The following is a 21,930-nucleotide window of genomic DNA, read 5'->3' as shown; positions in this document are numbered from 1 at the left end:
AGACAAAACGAGGACAGAAAAGGCCATCACCAGGTGTTCTAAAATCTTTTCATGCACTGAAATGGGCATCCCAATAAAGACCAAATATGTATCATGCATGCATGTACTAAACATTACAGTAAAATCCTAACCAGTTATCACCTTCTCTTAATTTCATACTTAATTCATTATATATATGTTCAGCTAATTAAAAGTACTAACCAAAGAGTCTAGAAAGAAATCAAGTAACAAGCCAAGTCAACCTGAAACTCCCTTACATGTGGTGTTATAATTTTTTTACTTTTGCAGGCTTAGCTGTTTTCTATCATTGATTGAAGAATGAATTGTTTGCCAAAGAAGAAGGTCGCCAGCTCCCTATATAAGGATGCAATGAGTGATAGCATTGCAGTGCAGTAGAAAGAAAGGAAAAAGAAATTCCCCCAGAGAGAGAGAGAGAGAGATGAAAATTATTAGCTTGAGTTCCTTCTTGATTAATATAACTGTTTGCAATTCAAGAAGCTTGCCATGGAGGACCATTGACGCAAGATTATTACAAGGATAGTTGTGCAAATGTCGAGCACATTGTCAGAAATGTCACTTGGAAATATGTTGCACAAGATTTGACTTTGGCGGCCCCATTACTGAGGCTACATTTTCATGATTGTTTTTTTAGGGTAATTCATATCCCTCCTTTTATTTTATTTTTTTTTTATGGCCTGGGTAATTCATGTCTTTTTCTTTTTATAATTCATGCTTTAATATTAACTCATGATAACACTCACAATATATGAGCCCTCCCCCTAATAGGACTCACATATTATGATGGTACATGCATCTAAAATATTACCTTCTTTTAAATAGTATAAATATTTCATTAACTTTTAACTTTTCAATTTTTTTTTTTTTGTTGCATTGTTTAGGGTACTTTTTTAACAACCAAATTTCACAATTGGTTAAGTTGTTAAGTTGTGTAGTTGTAACTGTGCAATATCACATATATATAGACTCACAATCAACAACTTTTTTAATATGTACCAATCATAATTTACCATCTCAACTTAAGTAAAAAAGATTGTTGAAGTTTTATGTCACTAGATTTGTTGCTCTTTTATTACCTCAATCCTCTTTTCTCATAAAAAAATCAAGAAATCATCACATATGATGCACATGTGAATATTACTTGGTAAAAAAATTATACTTGCAACAATTTAAACATGACTTATAAAATAAAGTACCTCAATTTTTCTTAATTTTACAAAAGACAATTAGATGTCCATTCAAAAAAAAAAAAAGGACAATTAGATGTATATTTGACATTAGAAAGTAAAAATGTGTAGAATCCTCCTTATCACATTCATTTAAACCATGATACTTAATTTGACAGTATTTCTAAAGCAAGTTTGGTGAATTATATGTTAGGGTTGTGATGCTTCAGTATTGCTCGACTCTACACCAAATAATACAGCTGAAAAGGATGCACCTCCAGATCTAACCCTGGGAGGATTCAACATTATAGACGACATCAAATCTGAAGTAGAGAAGACATGCCCTAGAATTGTCTCATGTGCTGATATCGTGGCCTTAGCTGCTAGAGACTCAGTTCCATTCCAAGTAATTTTTGAAGAATATTTCAATATAATCTTAAATACACAAACAATGAAATCTCTGTTTGATCAATATTTAAATGGAGTTTCACTTTCGTTTATTTTTTATTCAACATTATTCTTTCCAGGTTTTCTTTTTTCTATTATGGTACAACAAAATTGTTAAGCTTAATTGCTATGGATATGGTTGCAGTATAAGAGATTATTGTGGGAAGTGCCGCTTGGAAGAAGAGACGGAACCATATCACTTGCTTCAGAAGTCATTGCCAACATCCCTGCGCCAACTTTCAATTTTTCTCAACTCAAACAAAATTTCGCTAGCAAAAGCCTCAGACAACCTTTGACCTTTGTTCCAAATCATTCTTATACTCTAAAATATTTTACTTTAATCTATACTTCTCTATTATCCTCTTATATATGGAATACTGATTTGAAAAACAAAATTCTTACCACGTCATCAAATTGACCTTGGTTTCATGAATTCTGTTTGTTATGTTAGTATTTTCCATCCATCAAATAACAATAATAATATATAAGGAAAATTTTGAAACAAAAGTCAACGCTAAAAATTGAATATGTAACCCAAAAAGAAGGAATAGAATTGGAACATCTATTTTTGTATAAGTATTATGAGATTTGCATATAGGTTTTTTATTATTATTTATTGTAACATAGTAGCCTAATTAAATGCCATGATGTTTGGAAAAAATTTATAAGAATTTCAATGGATAAGCTAAAGTCCGATAAAAAAAAATATTATTTTAATTTGAAATTGAGAGGATCATACTTTGAGTCAAGTTAAGGTTGACTTAAAAGTCCAAATATTAAGTGCTCGTTTGGCTTGCGCGTTTACGCAAACGCGCTTCAGCCTTTTTTTTTTTCCCCAACATTTCCAGCTTTTTAGAGGCAAATGTTACTATAGCAGTACCGTAGTGGTTACTATTTATGCACTATTCATGTACAATAGCAGCAAAGTTTGACTTTTCAGCACAAATTTTACTGTTTATAGACCCACAAATTTCATTTTTCAGCAACTTTTTCATTAAAAATGGGTCCCACGATATTATTCACACATTTAAAAATTATTTTGCTACAGTATTTTTCAATTTTCAGTTTCAATTTTCAGTTTTCAACTGTATCCAAACGGACCCTAAATAGAAGTTCAAAGTTAATTTCATTTAGTCTTGTTGCTCGGGCGATAGACAATACCATTATTACCATAATCTTTTTTCTTTTCTTTTCTTTTCTTTTTAAATTTCATTTTCCATCTTAATTTGGCCCAAAAACTAAGAAATTATCTTTATGGTCAGGTGCACACATCATTGGAGATTCACATTGCCATTCTTTCGACAATAGATTATATAATTTTACCGGAAAAGGCGGTCAGGATCCTGCTCTAAATTCATCATATGCCGATTACTTGAAAACCAAATGCAAGAATCTCTCAGACAACACAACTACAGTACCAATTAATGGACCCTACAAGCTCTCTATCTTTTGATACTCATTACTACAAGATCTTGCTAGAAAATGAAGGTCTTTTTCAGTCAGATGCTGCACTTCTAACTGACCAAGGATCTTTAGAAGAAGTCAAAAAATTGCTTTCCTTCGAGTATTTATTAGAGAAGTTTGCTTACTCTATGAAGAAGATGGGAGAAATTCAAGTGCTTACCGGAATTGAGGGACAGATAAGAAAAAATTTAGCGTGGTAAACTAAATTCTTAAGAGTTATTTGATTTAATAACTACAGAATGTGTATTTTATTTATATGGAGATTTCTATTTTTAGTTTTATTGAATTGTGAAGAATTTGTGGTTTATTTGAGCACAAAATGAAGCCATAGGATTTGCGAGAAAATAAAGGCTTATCGTTTGTAAGTGTGATTTGAAAAATTAAATTTCTTGTTCTTTAATGTTGGCTCATTCATAGTATTAGATTGAAGTACAATAAATATTAATTGAATCTTCTTATATATATATATATATAAACGTTTAAATGTATGAATTTATATGTAAATATACTTGACACAAAATTTAAGTGTAATTAGAAGGATACTCGACATAAATTAGAGTATATATAAAATATTAAGGGCTTGTTTGGGTTAAAAAAAATGGTCACTCAGTTTTCATCACCTATCACTCATCACCCATCACTCAGTTTTCATCACTCATCACTCATCACTTAAACTTTATTTTTTCACTCCCTCAAAATAAAACATGTTTGGATTCATTTCTTGTTCTATGTAACTCAAAATTTTGCAATAATGGTCGGACACATTTACTGTACTGGGTTAGACGGATATACTTGCCTACCCGCGTAAGTTCTCTTTTCTCTTCTTTTTCTTTTTTCCTATCTTCACTTCTCTACCTTTACTCTCCCCTGAGACCTAAAAATTTCGCCCCTCTCCTCTCTTTCACTCATTGAATCCACCACTTCTCTCTACCACATTCCTCAAATCAGAAGGAACAAAGAAATGAGAAGCTCCCTCGCCTCATCAGGACTGTCCAGCTCCGCCCATCTCTAACTCCACTTGCCGTCGATCTCCCCTGTACTCTTCTCCCTTTAATTTTCTTTCAATTATTATTATTATTATTTATTTATTTAGTTTTATAGATCAGCGTGTTGGTGTGTGGATATAGATCGGTTTGCTGGGTTTTATGCGTCAGATCGGTTTGCTTGGTTTCGTGTGGGTCAGATCGGTTTGCTTCACTCTTCCTCCACTCACTGTCGGTTTCCTGGGTTTTATGGGTCAAATCGGTTTGTGGCTAGTTGTGGCTTGTGGCTTGTGGCCTGTGATGTGTTGGTTATGGCCTGTGATGGGTGTTGTGGATGACCATTGTTGAGGTGGGTTTGTGGTGGTGATAATTATTTTATTTTATTTTAATTTGAGTCATGGTGGCCTGGTTGTGGTTGCGGTAGTGGGTGGTGGGTGGTTGTGATTGGGTTGGTTGTGCTGATGGAGTTGGCTGGGTTTAGGGTTGCTGGGTTTATGTTTGGCTGATTTGGGGTTGCTAGGTTTAGGGTTGTTGGGTTTGGTGGTGGAGCTAGCTCGCTGGGGATAAAGAGGGAAGTGAAAATGAAACAGAGGAGCTCCAACGGTAATAACTCAAAGCTGTTCCGGATGTGACAATGCACTAGCAAAGGGGCCCACAACTTTATTAAATTTACCGACTTGCCACTGAACTCAGTTTTTGAGTTTTAAAAATAGGTGAAACCTGTTTTTTGTTTTGATCACTCACATCCGTATTCCTGAGTGACAGAGTGATGAAAACGGTAACTCAAAATTAATCCAAACAAGTGATGAGTTTTGGAAATAGGTGGGACCCATACGTTTTGGATGATGAAAGCAGAAAACTGAGTGATATCGCTCAAAACTCTCTTCATCCAAACAAGCTCTAAGACACTTGATAGAACTAGAATGCAATTAGAAGGATAAGTAGCATAAAATTATAATGTAATTTTTTTTTTGCTGAATAAATTATAATGTAATTAAATCTTAATATGAATTCTTTATTGAGGTTTTAAGGGATAATTATAGCAAACCTACTTGAGGTTTGGCCTGTTTGCACTTTGCCTACCCGTGGTTCAAAACTTGTCACTTTGCTCACCTGAGGTGCCTTCTGTTAGAGATCTGTTACCCACCTCTCCCTTTGCCGTTAGAAAAACACATTTTTAGAGAAAAACAAACATAACAAAGATAAAAAAATTAGGGCTTTTTATTGCTTAAGAACTTCTTTTGAGAATAAAACACAAATCAACAGTATTTCTTAAGCAATAAAAAGACTAATGGAATCGCCAATTGCCTTCGCATCCTCTTGCGGTGGCTCTTCTTTGCTACTGCTCTACGAAGGTTCCTTCTCCTTCTCCTTCTTGTTACTCTTGTTGTTCTTATTCTTAGTTTGTTGTGGTGGTTCCTCTTTAGGCTCGACTTCATCTTTGGGAAGCTTGATACACTTAAGCCTCTTCCGCCTCAACAGGCTTTCCCCCAATGGACTCCGCAACGCCTCTTCGTCCTTGTCGCTCGTCGAGATTTGCACGAACATCGTTGGTATGTGAACATCGTCGCAGTTTCACACAATAGGTCGCTCTGTGCCAATGGTGGGAAAGATGGGGTGATCTTGTTGTGGGATTTGGCTGAGGAGAAGAAGCTGTACTTGCTTGATGCGAGTGCGATTATTCATGCCCTCTGCTTCAATCCTAATAGGTACTGGCTTTGCGCCACCACGGAACAGAGCATTAAGATCTAGGATTTGGAGAGTAAGAGCATTGTTGAGGATTTGAAGGTGGATCTCTAGACTGAGGCTGAGAAGGCCGATGACACCACCTGTATAATTTGAGCCTTTTTTTTTTTTTGAATTTATATTATGTTATGTTTGATTAATGTGTGTTTATTTGTTTATTGGTTATTGGATGTTGATCTAGATAATTTGTTTAGTTTGGGTTTAGATCTCAAATGGGTCTTGTTATTTTGCTATTTAACCCTTGTTAAAATCATACTTTGTTATTCGTTTCACTTCTTAAGATTGGTATTCGATGATAATTAAATGATTAGGATCGCAAAGAATGGAGCCATGCAGCAGAAGGATTTTGTGATTCTGGATGTTCCTACCGCAGATGCTGTTTTACTTGTGTTTTATGGTTCACTTGGAATGTATTATGAGAGGCTATCAACTCTTCTAATTTGAGTTAATGCAATCCAATTGTATTTTTACCCCAACCAAAAAAAAAAAAAAAAAAATCTGAATAGTGAATACCCAAGGGAAAATAAATAAATAAAAAAGAAAAGGACAATCAAACAGCGACAAAATTAGGTGTCTAATTCATAGTCAGACAGAGCTCAGCTTTTAACGGGTAGATGTGTCATGTGTGGTCTTTAATTCCTCCGTGCAAATAGCAGAAGGATTTTGTGATTCTGGATGTTCCTACCGCAGATGCTGTTTTACTTGTGTTTTATGGTTCACTTGGAATGTATTATGAGAGGCTATCAACTCTTCTAATTTGAGTTAATGCAATCCAATTGTATTTTTACCCCAACCAAAAAAAAAAAAAAAAAAATCTGAATAGTGAATACCCAAGGGAAAATAAATAAATAAAAAAGAAAAGGACAATCAAACAGCGACAAAATTAGGTGTCTAATTCATAGTCAGACAGAGCTCAGCTTTTAACGGGTAGATGTGTCATGTGTGGTCTTTAATTCCTCCGTGCAAACTCATCATTTTCCACGACAAATCCTCACATGTCAAGTTTAGCAAAACCCAAAAAAAAAAAAAAAATGTCTAGCATGTCAATTTGAGATCACCATGTGCAATTGCTTCAATAATTGAGAGTGAGAGAGAGAATAAAAAATAAAAAAAAAAATGTAAGACCCGTAAAATGAAATAATTGGTGTCACTTGTCCATAGTATAGATTGTGAGTGTGAAAGAAAAAATTATGGGTTTATATTAAAGTGAAAAACAATTAATTATAATTACTCTTAAAAGGAAAAAAAAAAAAAAAAGGTAACTTTTATTAGGACATATGTGTTTCACTTGTTAAGAATATATGTCATTATTTTATATAATTGGCTAATCTTTTGACAAAATGCACTTTACTATGTAAATTAGGTAGATCTAGGATGTATTTAATGCTTTAAGAAACAGTGTTTCAAGATCAAGTGTTGAAGTTATCAAGTCTGTCCAAGAAACAAGCTGAGAAGTGCAAATTCATTAAAACTCGACACCTGCATCTATCGAGCTTAAGAAAGCTGTTCTAGCCCCGTGTACTCGGTACCTGCTCGACAGCTCCTATTTGTTAAAGTTTAAGAATTTCAGAATTCAAACCTAATTTTCTTGAGATCCATGTTTATGTGTTTGGGCCTTCTTTTCTCCTAACCCTAGATATATAAAATTATTGTTTTAAGGGCCGTCAAAGAGTTCATGAGTTGCACAAGCATTGAGCAAAGTCTGTTCAAGCAAATTGTGATTGGAGACAAAGTTTTGCCCTAATTCATCATTCTTGAAGAAGTTGCTATGTATGTGCATCATAGGATTTTGTGACCAAGCATCTTCTTGATCTTTATTGTTAGAATGAACTGAAGAACTTTGCAGTCAACAACCTTCTTTAGTTGGTGATTGAAGTCGCGTACTGGGATCCGCACAATTGGTTACTCATATACTTGGGAGCCGTGCATCAAAATGAGAAATTGTTACTACAGAACAAGTCCAATTGGGTATTGGGGTAAAGGTTCAACTATAGGTTGGTATAAGGTACTAAGATTCCTTTACTTGTAACCGCTTGTTGTGATAATAGTGAAATTTCGAGAGTGGTGACCTGAAAATCACCCGGTGGGGTTTTTGCCGTGTAGGTTTTTCCTATTTGTAAACAAATCACCATGTCAAATTTATTATCCACTACACTTAGATTAATTGGTGATTTGTTTGTGCTACCATGCACTTTGTATGTTAATTTTATTAATTAATAACTTGGCTAATTAATTAATTAATTTAATCACAATAGATCAATACGTTTTTGGCCTATCAAGTGGTATCAAAGCAGGCATACTCTGATTAGGTTTAATCTTTGTTGTGTTGATCCATTGACCCCTATTTGTCATTGATAAAGGACAGTTGTTAATTATATCTCCTTCATTTGATGTCATTAACTATGCATACTGGAAAGTACGCATGAGAGCTTTCTTACAGTCTTTAGATGAGAAAGTGTGGCAAGCTATATAGATTGGCTGGACTAAGCCAAGGGAGTCGATAGTTGATTGGGATGAAGGAAAGATCAAGGCGGCAAACTTCAACAGTAGGGCATTGAATGCTTTATTCAATGTGGTCACCAATGAGGAGTTCAAGAAGATATCTTCGACTGAAATTGCTAAGGAAGCATGGACCATCTTCTAGATAACCTATGAGGGTATAAAGGCTGTCAATGATTCAAAACTTCAGAGGCTCACTACAAACTTTGAAGAGATAAAGATGGAGAAGGATGAGTCGTTCGATGAGTTCTATGCCAAGCTAAAGTACATAGCGAACTCAACCTTCAATCTTGGGGAAACCATTCCTGAACCCAAGATTGTGAGGAAAGTGCTTAGATTTCTACCCGAGGGATTTCATGCCAAGATCACAGTAATAGAGGAATCAAAGGATATTGACAAGATTCCTTTGATAGAGCTGGTTGGTAATTTGCAGACTTACGAGCTAGGGTTATCAAGGATCGGCAAGTTAGGTAAAGGCAAGAGCACGGCTTTGAAGGTTAAGAGTAGTGACACTGATGAGTCTTAAGATGATGAGGATTCTAAGATGAAGTCCTACATTACAAGGCAGTTCAAGAAGTTTATGAAAAATGCTAATGGAAAGGGCTTTGACAAGGACCATCAGCAATCTATTTCTTCTCAATTCAAGAGCCAAGACAAAGGAAAGAAGGATGCAAAGGATGACGGTTAGTACACTGTTCCTACAGGACCTAAGTACTTTGGGTGTCATGGTTTCGAACACATGAAACAGGAGTGTCCTACATATCTCAAGAGCATTGGGAAGAGCAAGGCACTTGCTGTAACCTTGAGTGACACTGAGCCTGAGGATGATTCTGATAATGAGGATAACGGAATCTTGAATGCCTTCATTGCCACAGTTAATCCTACTGAAGTGATTGTTGAAGACGTAGACGAAGAAGAAGAATTGGTGGATTCTAAGTGTGAAAAGATGGATGATCAAGATGATATCTATACAGCCTATGAAAAACTGTACAAGCTTTGTGAGAAACATGAGAAACTATATAGGCTGGCCACCAAGAAACTTAGTGATGTGAAACTTGATCGTGAAGAGCTGTCCACAAAGTTTGATGAGGCTAATCAGACTATTAGAGCACTAAGGTTTGAGAACAATTTCTTGGCTGAGAAGACCAAGAAGCTTGAAATGGAGCTGTTTCAAGTTAAAGTTCAATTGGAGAGGACTTCAAGTGCAAAGTTTGATGAGATGCTCAGCATTCAGGAATCTGCTTCGGATCGAACATGTTTAGGGTATGATCTTTCTTTCTCTAATATTGCTTCTACTAGTAATACTGTTTTTATTCCTCCTGTTAATAATGTTGAAATTGAGAACAATGATGTTAAAACTGAATTAACTAGTGAGAACTTAGACAAGGGTAAATCTATCCTAGGAGCACCCCCTAAACAGGATAAGAAAAATGTTAAAAACCCTAGGGCTAAAAAGGCTAATTCTCAAAAGCCTAACAAAAGAAGCAGTATCTCTGTCATCATTGTAGAGCTGCCAGTCATACTCGACCAAATTGCTATAAGTGGTTACCCACTCAATAGAGCAACGGCATGATAGCATCTGGAAGCCAGAATCAGCTTCAATCCTCTCTTGCTCCTCTTGGAGATCTTCTCAAAGCCCTCATGTTCCTTTTGAACTTGAATGGTTTCAATTCTTCTCCCTCACCACCGGTTCACAGGTTTAATCAACAGAAAGCTTCCAAGGTGTGGAAGGAAAAGGGCTCCATGTGATTCTATCACTTTCTTCTATCTTCCTGTTTTTGTTTGTTGCATTACTTGTGTGTTTTGCTTTACTGTTTTGAGTCAGTCTAGTTTTTTTTCTTTGCTTTACTTTACATGTTTTTGTTTGTTTATTTTTGGTTTTTTTTTTCATATAAGAATAATAAAAAATTGAAAAATCAGAAAAATACAAAAACAGTATATGTTTTGTGTACATTGGTACTTGTGTACCTTAGATGGCCATTGAAACAAAGTTTTCTAAACTTTGTATCTTTTGTAGCTTAGATGAGCATCTTTATGCACAACTAAGTAAGTGACCTTTGTGGCTCTTGTTTGTGATAAGTAAGATTAAGTCATCTCTTGCACTTAACACTCATATCACTCTTTTTTACGAGAAGGACTCGAAAATCCTATGAGAAAAGCATAAATAACCATCTCACCACTGTTACCCGCCAATCATGAAAGACATTTGTATGTTTTGGCATAGTAAAAGTGTGATGTCAATGACATTTGTGTGCTTTGACATAGCAAAATTGGAATGTCAATTATCATTGGGTATTTCTTTTCTTTTTCTTATATGCCCATGCATGATATGCTAAATAAAAGAAATATACAAAGAAAAATAAAAAGCAAAAAGATCAAAAATTCTTTTAAATATGATTGCAAGTGTGTATTCTAGGAGATGTGGGAGTTATAGGATGTACCTCAAAAGTGATAGTCCCTATCAAATAGTTATGATTGTGTGTGAGTTAAAGTGATTTTCTCATATCTCAAATCATCATAACATGTAGACGCTTATGCAATCTTGTGATGTTTTTCACACATAACACGCAATATTCTTTACTACTTTTGATACATGTGCAGGTACGATGTGATTTGGTCATCACAAGGTTTTACATGTGTTAATGTATGCTCACTAAACTGTCTTAACTTGTTTTTGAAATATAAAATTGGTTAGACTTGTTTATTGTGCGTGTGTGTTTTTGGGACCCATGTGCTTAAAATTATTGTTGAGAGATGATTTTGAGAGTTTATTATGTTGATTGGATCATTGGTTGAGTTGCATGTTGAATTGCATTCATGACTGTGTTTTTCACTTCTTGAAAAACTGTTTTTGAAAGCTAGCTCGACACTTCCTCGATACCTAGCTATCTGTTGAGCTTCTTAAGTTTTTTCTTATCACAATCTCGACAGCTTCTCGACACCTGGTGGATCGATTGAGAAAGTTTCTGCCTCCTCAATAGATTCTCAAAAGCTGGGTTGATCGATCGAGCTTCTATTCTGTATCAGGTGTTTTGTTCCTCGCCACATTCTTGACACCTGTATCTGTCGATGTTGTTTTTCTTGACACCTATCTTGACAGATGGCTCGACACCTCTCGATACCTTTATCTGTCGAGCTTTACTGAGGTTCTATATATTCTTTTGTGCGATCCGGTTTCTCATTTCTCTCGATAACTCTCTCTTTTATATCCTAAACACTCTCATCTTACTCCAATCTTGAATCAAGTTTTTCTTCACTTGGTAAGCTTCTATTCTCTTATTCTTCATGCATTTCATGTTTTGAAACCTAGGTTTTGGGGTGTTGAAAAATTTTGGGGTTTTTTCAAAATTGATGAGTGTTTGTTACAACTTTGGGATGGGTTTTCATTTCAATGATCTTAAAACTTCATGCATTGCATCACATATGCATTATAACAGTATTATCATGCATTTAGATGTGTGCAATTTGATTGTGTGCTGGTAAGATTGGATTGGGCTGAGTCCATGATGAATTTACTTTGCATGTCACATATTCATGCATTTCTCATGCATACGTACTCTCTTTTCAATATACTTGTTATATTTGAATTGTTGTTGGAGCTTTTCTGATTGTCTCTCTCTCCCTCCCTCTCTTTCTGTTTACGTTAATCGTGTCTATGACACCTAAGCATAAATCTGCTTTGTCTCGGAACCCTCTTCATTCCGGGACATCTTTGTCTTCTGATCCTACTCCTAATATTTGGTTCCATGATAAGGATGCTCAAAAGGCTTTCTTGGAGAACTTTTCTAGACGAGGCATTCATTCAGAATGCCAAGTCATTCTAGCGGACTTTGTCGACACTGACCTTCCCGATGTCAGTCACAGTCGGAGATAGGAGTCACTGTGTGACGTCCCAATCACCTGTCCTCTCATGCTTATCTAGGATTTTTACTCCAACATGCACGAGATTGATCGTTCAGTACCTCTTTTCTTCCTTTACGTTCAAGGTATGCGCATTCCTATCACACCGCAGCTTGTTGCGAATGTGCTTCGAGTTCCTAGGGTAGAGTTTCCTAACTATCCTAGTTATGAGCGTCTGAGGACTGTGTCCAAGGATGAGCTCAAATCTGCTTTTTGTGCGCGTCCTTCCGAGTGGGGCGAGCGCCAGTTCACTTACTATTCGGGCTTTGCAAAAGGCCCTCGGTTTTTGAACATAGTGATGACCTTTGTACTCCATCCTCTTTCTCATTATAACTCCATCACAGAGCCTCATGCTTGGTTTTTGTTATCACTCCTTGAGCATCTTACTTTAAACTTCCCTTCTCATATCATTCTTTCTATTATAGATGTTTATCTAGATTCGGTGTCCTGTGATAAGCTCATCTTTTCTTTTGCTATCACGAGGATTCTACGCCATTTTTCTGTCCCTTTTTTGGTGTTTGACCATTTCTCTTTCATGTCTGCCACAGATGCCACTAATGTAAAATGTAGTGAGACAAAGTTTCGGTCGTGATAGGAGTTAGCAGCTCCTCCCTCCTGTTCAGCTCCTTCATCTCGATCTGCTCCATCCTTATCTACCCCTTCCACTTCTATAGGTAATGTGACTCTAGGAGACATCATGGTGCAGTTTCAACGTATGGATGCTTGTCTTGATACACTCTCCACTGAGTTGTATCAGGTGAACGTTCGCGTTGGCCGTATTGCTAGGCGATAGGTGACCATGTGTGGTTTTGCTTCTGAGGCTTCTCCTCCACCACCTTCTGTGGCTTCTGATTCTGCAGCTGAGGATGATGATGATGATGGCAATGACGATGATGCTTCTGATGATGATGGAGATGCTAACTCTATTGATGAGATGTTTACTTAACAATTTATCCTTTGTCACTTGTGACAAAAAAGGGGAAGTAGTTTTGGGATATGAGAGTAATCATTCTTAGGGAGAGAGTTAGTATAGGACCATTTTTTTAGGGGGAGTGTTGTTGATATGAGAGATGTAGTGAGGACATTATGTATCTTTTCTTTTCTCTCTTTTATAGATACATTGTTCTTGTACATTGGGTCTTGTGACCATTTATTGACATACATTGTACTTATTCTTTTCTATATGTGGATGTATGTTTTTCTTTCACTTACCCTTGCATGTGTTGTTTCTTTTCTCTCTTTATACACATGCTTCTTATAATTGTATGCAATCTATTATTTCTATTTCACACAAAGATGCCTTGATGAGTTTTGTTTAAAGTGTTTCAGAAATACAGGTTGTCAAAGTCTACTTGTCATAAACTCTCTTCTTGCAAAAATTTTCAAGAGTTTGTGTTATGATAGATTTTATTGTATTCAACAAGTGAATATGAGTTGAGTGATTTATGACTTCTCTCATATGTTCATTTGTTTGTTGTGGTTTTGTCACGGATTGCCAAAGGGGGAGATTGTTAGGACATATGTGTTGCACTTGTTAAGAACATATGTCATTATTTTATGTAATTGGCTAATCATTTGACAAAACGCACTTTACTTGTAAATTGGATAGATCTATGATGTATTTAATGCTTCAAGAAACTGTGTTTCAAGATCAAGTATTGAAGTCATCAAGTTTGTCCAAGAAACAAGCTAAGAAGTGCAAATTCATTAAAGTTTGACAGCTGGCTTGACAGCTGCATCTATCGAGCTTAAGAAAGCTGTTCCAACCTTGTGTGCTCGACAGCTCCTATCTATCGAGGTTTAAGAATTTCAGAATTCAGACCTGATTTTCTTAAGATATGTGTTTTTGTGTTTGGGCCTTCTTTTCTCCTAACCCTAGACATATAAAATGATTGTTTTAAGGGCCGTTAAAGAGTTCACAAGTTGCACAAGCATTGAGCAAAGTTTGTTCAAGCAAATTGTGACCGGAGACAAAATTTTGCCCTAGTTCATCATTCTTGAAGAAGTTGTTGTGTATATGCACCATAGGGTTTTGTAACTAAGCATCTTCTTGATTTTCATTGTTGCGATGAATTGAAGAACTTTGCAGCCAACAACCTTCTTTAGTTGGTGATTAAAGTCGCGTACTGGATCTGCGCAATTAGTTAGTCACGTATTTGGGAGCCGTGCATCAAAAGGAAAAATTGTCACTACAGAACAAGTCCAATTGGGTATTGGGGTAAGGGTTCAACTGTAGGTTCGTATAAGGTACTGGGATTTCTTTACTTGTAACCGCTTGTTGTGATAATAATGGAATTTCGGGAATGATGACCTGAAAATCACCCGGTGAGGTTTTTGCCATGTAGGTTTTTGCTGTATAGTTTTTTCCTATTCGTAAACAAATCAACGTGTCAAATTTATTTTCCATTGCACTTAGATTAATTGGTGATTTGTTTGTGCTACCACGCGCTTTGCATGTTAATTTGATTAATTAATAACTTGGAATTAATCAATTAATTTAATCACAATGGGTCAATACGTTTTTGGCCTATCAACTTTCAACCTCAATCAATCAATAAAAAATAAAATTTGAAAGATAGAAAGTGAAGAAGTAAATATATTTTGTGAAATGAATCAAATGATGTATTGCATTGCATCTTAATCCCAATTCCCACAAGTCACAACATTTTCCAAAGAAAAATGCTAGGCCTAGGGGTATTATAAATTTTAATCCACAAAATTTATATATTAATATGGCAATGAATGTGATTGGTAAGTTTCAACTATTTAGAAAATGAATATTTGAAATGTGATAAGAAAATACTAAATGTATTACAGGTACTTACAAACTTACGTGTCAATGAATGTTATTGGTGTATTTTAACTACCTTATATTCGAATATTTAGATTGTCTATTTGTAATTGGTGAGAAATTAGTTTATAAGCTCAATATAGTAAAATTTGTATTACTAATTATACTATTCTTCATAACAAATCATATCATTTCAGCTAGAATTTACTCTGCAGCTAGAAGTATGAAGACCAAGAACATATTCTTTTAAGGAATTCTTGTCCAGCAGTCCATGCTTATCTCCTTACGAGCATCTATTGGAAGAAAGGACGTGTAGATCTCTCCACTTTCAAGTATATATTTATGCTATGTTGACAACATTTTTATAACACTTTCATAATAAATCCTAGGTGGCAAGTTGTTATTTGATATTATCAGTGGACAAAAAGTAATTTTTGTCGTATATTTAAATTAAAAACATGAAATAACATGTCATTTATAGTATGTTGTGAAGATGTTGTAAACATAGCACTTCTCGAGAGGTCATGAAGAGGGGAGACTCATCTATAAACCTTGACTTTTTTTTTCAATATTTATAACAGGAGATGGGAGATTCCGAATATCTCCTTTGAAAATATTAAGAGATGTCAATAAATTAAACAATAAAACTCTTCATTGATCTGCAACTAACTGTAACCATTATAGTTCGTGTACTAATATTATTATAATAATACGTTTTATCTTTCCCTTAAAAAAAAAAAATACAAAGGATATCATTTTATTTTATGGCAGTAACAAATCGTATCATTAATTGTGTAAAAAGTATGGTATCTCTGACCCTACTCTTTATTTAAATCAAGGCTAGATCTTTTGTAGTGCTTTGAGCTCACTATATTACAAGGTCTCATTTCTCAAAGTAAAAGTGTAAGAGAAATCCATGGCGTCCCGAACACTTCCCCAAGATTCCAATTATAGATCTTTCTAAGGAAGAGTTGAAGCTTGGTACAACTTCTTGGCTCTCTACGTGCCGAAAATGTATGCCATGCACTTAAAGAGTATGATTGTTTTGTGGCAGTGTATTATTGGGGGAAAAAATCCTAATCCTCTCAATGGCTATGTGTGAATTAAAATATATAACTACCAAGCAATAACAATATTATGGGGAAAAAAAAAAATTTCTAGCAAGCACCACATAAACACAATCACACAAGAACACCGAGTCTTATGTGGAAAACCCTCTGGTGTAGAGGGAAAAACTACGGGGTAGTTTCGAAAAATATCTACTATGAAATAAAGATTACAACCATCAAGTTTATGCTAAACTTGAGTCCACAATAAATTGGATATACAACAAATAAATTTTAAGGAGTAAATACAATCTCACCACAAAGCCAATAGCAAAATCTTCTTCTGAATACTCTAACTCTTCATGGTTGTAGCACTCAAAAACTCCATGAGAACTCCATCAATTTATCTTCCTTGTATGTAACTTGAACAAAGAAAAATGTCTCATTTTTCTTTTTCACTCTCTCACACTCTCATTGTATTTCTCTCTATCTCTTCATTCGGATTGCACCTCTCAAGCTGAAACTCTCCCTTTCTCTGTGTCTTGCTCTCTTTAAAACTCTCACAAAATGACCAAAAATGGCCCTCTGTTTCAGCTCTCAACTCAAGGCCAAATGACCTTTGCTTTTTGCTTCACCCAATTTTCTTTCTTCCTTTAGCATGTTAGACATGCCTGACTCAAGTCTCATTAAGAGGCATGGTTGACTTGAAGACTTTTGGAAGCAAGCTCATAAATGAGCTTTGACAAGGCATGTGGGATGGACCTACATGGTGCTTTGCACCCAACAATCTCCCCCTCTAGCCCACTATGGAGGAGATCTTCAACCCAAGTCTTCAATCAGTATTCATGCTAGCCAACTTGGCACAAAGTTTTAGCTTCTCTCTTGACACAACCTTGGTCAACATGTTAGCTGGATTTTCATCTGCGTGAATCTTCTCTAATTCAAATGACTGTTGTTTAACAACTAGTCTTAACCAATGGTATCTCACCTTAGTGTGCTTCGAGTGTGAATGGTAAATAGAATTCTTGCTCAAGTCTATAGCACTCTAACTATCACAATTAACTACATACCCATCTTGCTTCAAACCTAATTCTTGGAGAAACCGTTTCAACCATGCATCTCTTTACCTGCTTCATTAGTTGTAATATACTCAGCCTCAGTTGTAGATAAGGCAACACACTTCTGCAATCTTGACTGCCATGATACAGCCCCCCTACAAAAGTAAATAAATACCCCGATGTAGATTTTCTACCATCAAGGTCACCTACCCAATCTGCATCTAAATAACCCTCCAAAATTGGTTTAGAATCACCAAAAGTCAAGCACAATTTAGAGCTACCTCTCAAGTACCTGAAGATCCACTTCACTGCTTCCTAGTGATCTTTACCAGGATTAACCATGAACCTGCTAACTACACCAATTGCATGAGCAATGTCTAGTCTTGTGCAAACCATAGCATACATCAAACTCCCACCTGTTGAGCAATAAATAGTTAATGCTATGTCTCCCTTCTCTTTCTTTGATGAAGAACAAGATCTCTTTCTTAACTTGAAATGAGAACTAAGAGATGTGCTGACTGTCTTGGCATGCTTCATATTGAACCTTTCAAGAACTCGCTCAATATATTTCTCCTATGATAACCATAGCTTCTTAGCTTTCCTGTCACATAGAATCTGCATACCCAAAATTTGTCTTGTTGCACCCAAGTCTTTTATATCAAATGACTTGAACCAGTCATTCTTCAAATTTCCAATCACACCTACATCTTGTCTTACTATCAACATATCGTCTACATATAGTAGAAGAATAACAAATTTACCATTGAGAAAATTTCTAACATACACACAATGATCTGCATTTGTCCTTGTGTACCCATGACCCACCATGAATGAATCAAACTTATTGTACCACTATCTTGAAACTTGCTTCAAGTCATACAAACTCTTTTTTAACTTGCAAACCATGTGTTCTTTCCCTTTTACTTTGAATCCCTCTAGCTAATCCATGTAGATTTCTTCTTTCAAATCACCATGAAGAAAAGCAGTCTTCACATCAAGTTGCTCAAGCTCAAGATCCATGCTAGATACTAATCCTAAAACTACCCAAATGGAACTCATCTTGACTACTGGAGAAAATATCTCATCAAAGTCAATCCCTTGTTTCTGACTGAAACCTTTGACCACCAATTGAGCTTCATAATTCACTAACTTATCACTATCTTTCTTCAGCTTGAACACCCATTTGCTTTTCAATACCTTTTTACCTTTAGGAAGTTCCACCAAGTCATAAGTCTTATTCTTATTCAAAGAATTCATCTCTTCATGCATAACCTTCAACCAACTCTACTTATCCTTATGAGACTGTACTTCCTAGAAACTTTTTGGCTTCCTCTCTTTAGTAATCATACTATACTCAGAAGTGGGATATCTAGTTGATGGATGACTCTCTTTAGTGGACATTCTCACCAGAGGTTCTACCATCTCTAGTGGAGGAGGCTGCTCTCCCTGCTCAACACCATCTGTATCTATCACATCATCACCATCAACACTTGTTGGCTCATCAACATCAAATTCAATTGGTTCATCACCATAATTCTCATCTTATACATCTTCCCTATTTATGGCATTATCTGAGGAAGAAGAGGTGGGTGTAAGATCAGTAACACCTACAGCTGTAGCTTTAGGCTTCTCAGTTTTCTCAAAGTTTGCCAAGTTTTCATTCTTATGAAAAACTACATCTCGACTTTTGATAATTTTCTTTTCCTTAGGATTTGATAACTTGTAGCCAAATTATGCATCTTCATATCCAACAAATATACGAGGAGTGGATTTGCTATCAAGCTTCGATCTTTGTTCCTTAGGCACATGTATAATTGCCTTGCACCCAAATACTTTCAAGTGAGAGTAAGAAACATCTTTTCCTATTCATACTCTTTCTGGAATATCAAAGCCCAAAGGAACTGATGGAGATCTATTAATTAGGTAGCATGCATTCACAATAGCTTCACCCCAGAATGACTTAGGCAAATTAGCCATTCTCAACATACATTTGATCTTCTCAACAATAGTGCAGTTCATCCTTTCTGCCACATCATTTTGCTGTAGGGTACCAGAAACTATCTTCTCATGTCTAATGCCTTTCTCAAAGTAGTAACTCTTGAATTCATTAGATGTGTATTCACCTCTGTTAATTCTATGAAGACACTTCAAAGACTTTCCTTTCTCTCTTTCTACCATGGCATAAAATTTCTTAAAGTGCTCAAAAACTTGGTCTTTATTTTTCAAAACATAAACCTACACCTTTCGTGAAGCATCATCAATAAATATAACAAAATATTTATTTCCACCTAAAGTCTCAACATCAATAGGACCACATACATCATAATAAACAAGATCTAATACATTGGGTTTTCTAGTAGATGGTATATTAAATCAAACTCTATGTTGTTTACCAAATAAACAAAAGTCACAAGGATTTAGCAATGTACCTTAGGCAAAGGAAATGAGAGACTTCTTTGCCAAAATTTCAACCCTTTTTTCACTCATGTAAGCCAACCGCATATGCCACAAGTTAGGCAAAGAATCCTCTTGAGTTGCACTAACAACATCCTTGCACAACTTTACTTGTGTCTTGTAAAGTGTATAACAAATTTTCCCTCTAGCAAACACCAATGATCCTTTGCTAAGCCCCAATTTTCCATCACGGAAATAATTGCCATAACCTTCTTTATCAAGAACATGAGTGGAAATCAAATTTAGGTGAATATCCAGAACATGTCTCACATCCTTCAAAATCAGGGTGTATCTAGTGTTAGCCCTAACACAAATATCACCAATTCCCACAATGTCCGTATAACTATCATTACGCATCTTCACTCTCCCAAAGTTTCCTGCTTTGTATGAAGTGAGTAACTCCTTTCTTGGAGTAACATGGCAGGAAGCAGCTAAATCAATCACTCATTCAGCATAAGGATCTGAAACTATACAACAATCATCTTGTCCTATGGCTAGGACCTCATCTTCCAACACTATAACAATAGCATTATTCTTATCATCTACCCTTTTCTGATTTTTATCCTCTATATGTTTGTTCTTCCAAGCCTTGCAGTTCCTTTTTATGTGAGCTTCTTTATCACAGTAAAAACACTTGAATTTTCCTTTTGATTCTGACCGACTTCTAGAATTACCTATGCAATATCCTTTCCTATATCCTTTCTTCTAGTTTCTTCATTAAGCAAACTATCTTTAACCATGGCAAGTTGTAAGACATCATTCGGAGCAGAATTACTAAGTGACACTACCAAAGCCTCCCAACTATCAGGTAAGGAACTCAAAAGCAATGAAGCTTGCAACTCATCATTATTACTAGCTTCATTGTAACCATCTGATTAACAAAGTCTTTGAACTCACTAAGGTGCTCGGCAATGGACTTATACTCTTTAAGCTTCAAATTTACAAGCTTTCTAGCAATAAAAGTTTTATTTTGAGCTGTCTTTCTTTCATAAAGACTCCTTAATTTTTTCTAAAGAGCCTCTACATTTGTTTCCTGAGACACATGGTGAAAAACACTAACATCGATGCATTGTCTAATACACCCGATAGTTTTTCTATTTAATTTCTCCCAGTCTTTATCTGACATATCACTAGGCTTGGCACTATCACCCTCAATAAGGTCATGTAAATCCTTGCAATAAAGGACATCCTCATTCATTGGCTTCCATATCAAATAATTTGATTCCGAGAGTTTAACCATAGTATTCATAGTCATATTCTCCATTTAATCCAACACAAGACAATCAAACCCAAGCAACCAAAAGCTCTGATACCACTTGTTGGGAAAAAAAATCCTAATCCCTCAATGTCTATGCGTGAATTAAAATATATAACTACCAAGCAATAGCAATATTATGGAAAAAAAAAAAAAAAAATTCCAACAAACACCAGATAAATACAACCAACAAGAACACCAAGTCTTATATGGAAAACTCTCTGTGTAGAGGAAAAACACAGGGCAGCTCCAAAAAATATCCACTATGAAATAGAGATTACAATATCAAGTTTATGCTAAACTTGAGTCCACAATAAATTGGATATACAACAAATAAATCTCAAGGAGTGTTAGTACATATGTGATTTGATGTTAGAAACGTATGTCAATATTTTATGTAATTGCTAATCCTTTAACAAAATGCACTTTATTTGTAATTGGATAGATCTAGGATGTGTTTAATGTTTCAAGGAATAAGGTTTCAAGTTCAAATATTAAAGCCATGCAAGTCTGTTCAAGAAACAAGTGAAGAAGTGCTGGATTTTAAAGCTCAACAGCTAGCTCGACAACTAGCATCTATCAAGGTTTAAAAAGCTGTGAAACCCAAAGCTCAACAACTAGCTTGATAGATACCCTATCTGTCAAGGTTTATGAAATTTCATTTTTCAGAGTTGCTTTCACTCCAATCCGTGAGTATGTTTTAGGTTTTTTTTTTTCTTACAACCCTAAACAAATATAAAGATTATTTTAAGGGCCTAAAAGGTTACGCAAGTGTGAAGCAAAGTTGTGTTCATGCAAATTGTGACCGGAGACAAAATTTGCCCTACTTCATCTTTCTCTTAAAGAAGCTGTTGTATTTTTACACCTTAGGATTTTGTGACCAAGGAGCTTCATGATCTTCATCGTGTGATGAACTAAAGGATTTTGCAGTCAATATCTTTCTCAAGTTGGTGATTAAGTCCATACTAGGATCCGCGCATCTATTGGTTAGTCACGTATTGGGAGCCGTGCATCAAAAAGGAGAGATTTCACTACAGAATAAGTCCAATTGGCTATTGTGTAAGGTTTCAATTGTAGGTTGGTATAAGGTACTGAAATTCTTT

The 21,930-nt window shown here is 35.5% G+C and overlaps 1 protein-coding gene across 1 annotated transcript in view; it reads left to right on the top strand.

Annotated features, from left to right (window-relative positions):
- Nucleotides 1-21,930, top strand: part of LOC112036569 (peroxidase 1) — a 30,766-nt gene that overhangs the window by 2,007 nt on the left and 6,829 nt on the right. Inside the window, exons 3-6 of the mRNA XM_065776004.1 lie at nt 496-653; nt 1,399-1,590; nt 1,777-1,932; nt 15,879-15,894. Coding sequence (XP_065632076.1) covers nt 496-653; nt 1,399-1,590; nt 1,777-1,932; nt 15,879-15,894 — 522 coding nt within the window. The remainder of the gene's footprint in view (nt 1-495; nt 654-1,398; nt 1,591-1,776; nt 1,933-15,878; nt 15,895-21,930) is intronic.

Source organism: Quercus suber, unplaced genomic scaffold, assembly GCF_002906115.3.
Source record: "Quercus suber isolate HL8 unplaced genomic scaffold, Cork oak 2.0 scaffold_8, whole genome shotgun sequence".
Classification (NCBI taxonomy): Eukaryota; Viridiplantae; Streptophyta; class Magnoliopsida; order Fagales; family Fagaceae; genus Quercus; species Quercus suber.
The sequence above is the reverse complement of the archived record's forward strand: the minus strand, read 5'-3'. Positions and strand labels throughout refer to the sequence as shown.